Raw genomic sequence first — 3,238 nt, forward strand, 5'->3', positions numbered from 1 at the left:
GTGGTTTCAAATTCAAATGTAGTATTTAATGGAGATGTAGTACTAATAACTGTGACAAAATACAATGACATGACATTAAAACATGCATATACTTCCATAATACAATTAAATTTTCTCAATATTTCTCAATACTCTATCTATATCTTTGAGAAATCATCAGTTTAATACCTGAAGTGGTGTTTAGTATTGTACTAAACGTAAATGGAGTTGTTGTTGTTGGCCCAGCTGTTGTGGTAATAAAGCAGGGGTATATGCTCCTTGTTACAATTCCATTCTCTGCACACTCAGCTGTGATGCAGTTTCCTAGGCCATCAGTTGTGTTGTAGATATTGTCCCCATAGTTGTACATTTTTCCATTAATGAGACATGTACAATCTACAAGTAAAACATTTTGTCTTTTTGTAAATACAAATTAATTCATAAATATTTATTATATTATATATAATAAATTAAATTTGAAAACAAATGTTTTTTTCAATTTGCCAAGCAATAGATTTATAGCATAGCTTTACAAGCTTATAGTATACTTACAGTTAACACTGTAGTTACATTGTATCCCCGACATTGTACATAAGCTTGAAAGAAAACAACGTTGTGGTTATTTCATTTGTGTCTGGTTATACACTCACTGTGGCATGTTAAACATCACATTTACTTCTCAATAACTGTATATTTCACATACAGTGCCATGAGAAAGTTTTTGCCTTCTTTCTACTTCCTTTTTTTCAGATCATTGAAATAATAGAGTAATAAAATATTTACATTTACCTAGTCCTTTTCCCCTGTCAAAGTGCAGTAGGTTAAATGATCTTAAAAAGCGATTCATCAGGCCAAAATCTGAAGAATTACCTGAGAAATAACTTTATCATATACAATTCTAAAAAGGGTTACAAAGCCACTATGACAGCCCTTATCCATACACAATGAAAACTTGAACCAGCAGTGAACCTTCCCGGGAGTATAGAAGAGTTTTGTCTCACACAAACAGTTTGTCTCTAAAGTTATGTGAAAGACTCCAGTAAAAGGAATCGGAAAGTGGGCAAATACTTTTTAATGGCACCGTGTATTATATTTTATATACTTACATCAAAAGACCACATGTTGAATTCTACGTGCATCATTATGTACTGTGTGCTAAAATTGATGGAATGATGAATCTTGTGTGAGACATACCAGGTGTAGCAGTTCTCTGATGGAACCTTTTCACCAATGTTGTAATGGTTGCCTTGGTCATCATAACATCCACACTGGTCCCCGGAAACGCACTTCATAGTGTCTTCATCAAAGTAGGGTTGGTTCGGGGGACACTGTGGATAGCAGCCTACGATGTTTTAAAATAGTGGTTAACTTGAGTAAATTTACAAGTACAATACATGCAAAGCTTTTTTGTAAACATTTCACAATTTGCCTCTCCTTCACCTATCATGCTCCAATCCTGGGTAAACGATGCGGGACAGACATGTTCACACTTTTCAGTACACTTCTTTATTGCAGCTGTTGACTTACGCACGTGGCTGCAGCTTTTCAGCTACAGCCTACACACAACAACAGCAACAACAACAACCACAACCACAAAAGGACTTAGTTCATTCTGTTTTAAGCCGGAACACCAGCAAGGTGTGATTGCTGCTCATGTACATCCGCCTCCCCCACAGCCATGCCGCAGACCACGCCCTGCCACAGCTCTGCAGTCAAAAACAGGCTTACTACAGCCAATAAGAGTGAATAGTATTGAACCCTCACTAAATTATATATTTTTCATCTCTGTTCACAAGTCTCTGGATTTCTTTTTTATAAGACTAAGACTGGACTGTATTTTTCCATGTTTGGCAATGTTCACATTCTGTTTAACTTGTTGCTTTTTTGAAGAAGTGGTGTAGACTAAGGAAGCTGTCTCGTGACAAAAGTTACAAATAGTTGTTTGAAATGAAAGTTGCTTGTTTAAAACAAAAATTACTGAAGGATTCATTGTGAATGAGTTCATTATCTAAATACAGTTGCAGGTAGGCTTTTCTGTCATTGTTTTGTTTAGATGGGACGTGAAAACATTCCTTCCTTCCATGTGGGGAATGATGTAAAAAGCTTGTGAACCACTGTGTCATAGGCAGGGATACGGTCTGTTGTTCTGTTGACTTAAGCTCCACATTTAAAACAAAAATAAAGAGTCCACAAAGTGGCATATCAATACTGTGCCTAGTGTACCTTCCAGGTTGGTGATGAGTGACGAGCAGTTTCCAGATGGATTCCTACATGTTTTCATGCAATTAGCTCCACAAGGCTTATAGTGCCACTCACATTCACCAGGTGAATTATAGTAGTCACAGAAAATAGCTGCAAGAAACAAAACCATTGCTTATTAGACTTTTACAGCATTGATGATGTTTTTCCTTCCCACTGTCACCAAAGTGCTTGCTCATAGGGGGTCATAAGATTGTTGGGTTTTTCTCTGTATCTATTATTGTACGATCTACTGTACAATATAAAGCGCCTTGAGGCGACTGTTGTTGTGATTTGGCGCTATATAAATAAAATTAATTGAATTGAATTGAATTACATTAATCAGACTTACGACAAAACTTTGGAGTCCTCCATGCAATGCAGGTCCCAGCTTCATTACAGGCTTTAGCATATGCAGCCACCGCAGTACAGAGACATTCGCAGTCCCCACCAGTGTCACAAGCACAGGAGTCTCTCACACAGGAATCAAAATATGGACCAGGGTCAACCTGGAACACATACAGTAATACACTACCAGTCAGTTTCACAGAACCCCAATTCTTCCAGTTTTTTTATTGAAATTCAGACAGTTCAATTATTCCTTTTACTCTGTAAGCATAGAACAAATAAACAATTCAAGTTAAAAAAAGAATCATGCAATCCATTTTTAACCACAATGTATTCAGGGGTACAGATTGAGGAACTGTCCTTTTGCCTCCTCAATACTGTACAAAGATCATAGACTTCGGATTTTGATTCTTTACTCCATAACACCTTCTTCCAGTTTTCATTAGTCCATTGGCAATGTTTCACAGCTCAGGTAAACCTCTTTAAACCTCTTTTTCTTATTCTGAAATCTTAGCATTGGTTCTGTTGCTGCAACTTGACCAGTGTTGGTCAATTACTTGAAAAAAGTAATCAGTAACTAATTACTGATTACTTCCCCAAAAAAGTAATCCCGTTACTTTACTGATTACTTATTTTCAAAAGTAATTAATTACTTAGTTACTTAGTTACTTTT

At 36.4% G+C, this 3,238-nt stretch overlaps 1 protein-coding gene across 1 annotated transcript in view; it reads right to left on the reverse strand.

The window, feature by feature from the left end:
- Nucleotides 1–2: 2 nt before the first annotated feature.
- The window catches only part of LOC102291706 (mucin-5AC), a gene marked incomplete at its 3' end in the record, with an annotated part of 22,523 nt that continues 19,287 nt past the window's right edge, over nt 3–3,238 (reverse strand). Inside the window, exons 25-30 of the mRNA XM_005946252.2 lie at nt 2,570–2,726; nt 2,203–2,331; nt 1,174–1,321; nt 532–575; nt 169–375; nt 3–49 (exon numbers count right to left, since the gene is read on the reverse strand). Coding sequence (XP_005946314.1) covers nt 3–49; nt 169–375; nt 532–575; nt 1,174–1,321; nt 2,203–2,331; nt 2,570–2,726 — 732 coding nt within the window. The remainder of the gene's footprint in view (nt 50–168; nt 376–531; nt 576–1,173; nt 1,322–2,202; nt 2,332–2,569; nt 2,727–3,238) is intronic.

The sequence above is a fragment of the Haplochromis burtoni genome, unplaced genomic scaffold (genome assembly GCF_018398535.1).
Source record: "Haplochromis burtoni strain Fernald_Lab_line unplaced genomic scaffold, NCSU_Asbu1 Contig_477, whole genome shotgun sequence".
Taxonomy (NCBI): Eukaryota; Metazoa; Chordata; class Actinopteri; order Cichliformes; family Cichlidae; genus Haplochromis; species Haplochromis burtoni.